At 46.5% G+C, this 2,111-nt stretch overlaps 1 protein-coding gene across 1 annotated transcript in view; it reads right to left on the reverse strand.

Moving 5' to 3' along the window:
• Positions 1-349: 349 nt before the first annotated feature.
• Positions 350-2,111, reverse strand: part of LOC112552034 (scavenger receptor cysteine-rich type 1 protein M130-like) — a 42,615-nt gene continuing 40,853 nt past the window's right edge. The window contains exon 16 of the mRNA XM_025216364.1: positions 350-474. Coding sequence (XP_025072149.1) covers positions 350-474 — 125 coding nt within the window. The remainder of the gene's footprint in view (positions 475-2,111) is intronic.

Consider the following 2,111-nt stretch of genomic DNA (forward strand, 5'->3'; position numbering starts at 1 on the left):
CTCCCTATACATATGAGGAGAGAAGCATAGTTTCTTGAAGAGTATGTAAAAAATCTTTTATTAAGGAAATATATAAATTCACAAGGCAGGAATTTTAGAAATAAAAAGCAGGATAGTCCAAATACTATGACTGTGGGAAACTACTGTGAAAACTAGAGAACATTTATTAATAAAACTCTGATAAAAAAGCCTGGTCTGAGGCAGGGATTGTACCTGATACCACCGTGGCCCAATGAATTGTGTCAGATACCACCATGGTTCAGGGAGAATTTTCAGAGAGACAAAAAGAGAGAACCTAATTCTATAAATTGCAGTCTTTGGTGGCTATTTGCTTTGAGCTCAACCGTTCCTATAGTGATGTTGCAGTGATGTTGTCTTCAACATCGTCATATCCTACATCTCCAGGAGGCAGGGATGAGTCATTTTTCTCAGCACCAGAGGCTCCTTCACTTTTTAGCGAGAGCAGACTCCAACCTGAAAATATTAAAGGAGGTATATGACAGTGAAAGCACCCACTGAGCACCCACATGCATTCATGTGATACATAAAGCCCCTTTATTATGAGGTCCTGTAACCAGGAGGCCAAAGTGATTTGAAAATTGTTTCCATAGGTCCAAAGCAAACGAGGCAGGAAATAAAACCAATTATGTTTTAAATACAGTTTCCCCTTCATGTGCTCATTAACATCTCCTGGCAACCTTAGTTTATTTTCTTTTGCTCAGTACCTCCATTTTTGGATGGAAGAAATCAGACTGCTCTGCTGCAGTTAATGGTTCTTTCTGTGTTCACTGTCTACCGCTCAGGTCTCACTGGGTGCATCTACACAATGACCTACAGTGATGTAGCGACGCATTACATTGCCATCCAGCACAGTATGGTGATGTAGTGGTCACATGGGTCTACACATGATCACCAGCTACATCGCTATTGCAGGACACTCCCTGGCTATAGTGAGCCACTACGGTGATGTAGCTGCCAGCCAGTGAATCTAACCATGCGCTTCCCCCAAGCAAGTATTAAAACACAGCGCAATACTAATGTCACCATACAGCAACATGTAAACACACTCACTGATCCTCTTTTGGCAGGTCTGGCAATTCACTCACCCCATCTCTTGTCTGAGCCCAGGGTCCTTTAATGCTTCTTTGTGCTTCTGTAATCCTAGACTTAGCCTTCAGAAGAGGTAAACCAATTTTGCTTGGATGCAGTTGAGCATGTAGCTTTGTTTTACCTGATGGCCCCAACAAAGTTTTACTAACACTTTGGAGCCATTCCCCTACACTGTGTGTTTGCCAGGATAGCCTTTCATGAAGAGGCGCTCCTCACTGTTTCCTTCATTAAACTTCACACAGTTAAGAAGGATAGCATCTCACAGATAAACTAATCTACACCCCACCCCCCTCCCCCAAATACATCTCACTGGCATTGTCCACAAAGAAAGCTTCTGTGATGAGATCTAAATCAATATAAAGTGTGGGGATTATAGTGAGGTCTTTACCACTTCCTGGTTGTCAGGAGCTCATCTAACTGTTCTCAGTGTGCCTAGCCCAGGAGTGGGCAAAATATGACCCATGAGCTGGATTCAGCCCACTAGGCATTTCCTTCCGGCCTGAGGAGCCTCTCTGTAAGCCAAAAGAAGGATCATGGGCCCAAACTCTTGCTGCCCCTCTGAAAGCCAGCCCCTACATGCAGGAAGTGTGGCTCCAGTTGCTAAGAAACCAACCCCAGCCCAACCTGCTCTGACTCCACCCCAGCCTCAAGGTAGTGGGCACTAGAGAGAAGAAGCCTCTGCCTGACAGAGGCTTTTTCCTGGTGATGCTGTGGCTGTTTTCCAGCCCTTCATCCCTTCAAGAGTGAGAATTCAGGTAAGGGCTGTACTGGGTCAGGGGCCAGGAACTCGAGGGAAAGGGGGAAGGAGTGCAGGGATCTACATGCTATGGGGCTGGGCCGGGCTGGCCCTGAATGCTTCAGAAACGCATGAGCTGCATGCTATGGGGCCGGGTGGGGCTGACCCCTCACCCTGCTTCCATGTGTGGTCAGAGACTCAGGCAGGAACAGCAGGCTGGTCCCATTTGCTGCCTCCATGTGTGGCAGGGGACTTGAGCAGGAAT

This window comes from Alligator sinensis, unplaced genomic scaffold (genome assembly GCF_000455745.1).
Source record: "Alligator sinensis unplaced genomic scaffold, ASM45574v1 scaffold537_1, whole genome shotgun sequence".
Classification (NCBI taxonomy): domain Eukaryota; kingdom Metazoa; phylum Chordata; order Crocodylia; family Alligatoridae; genus Alligator; species Alligator sinensis.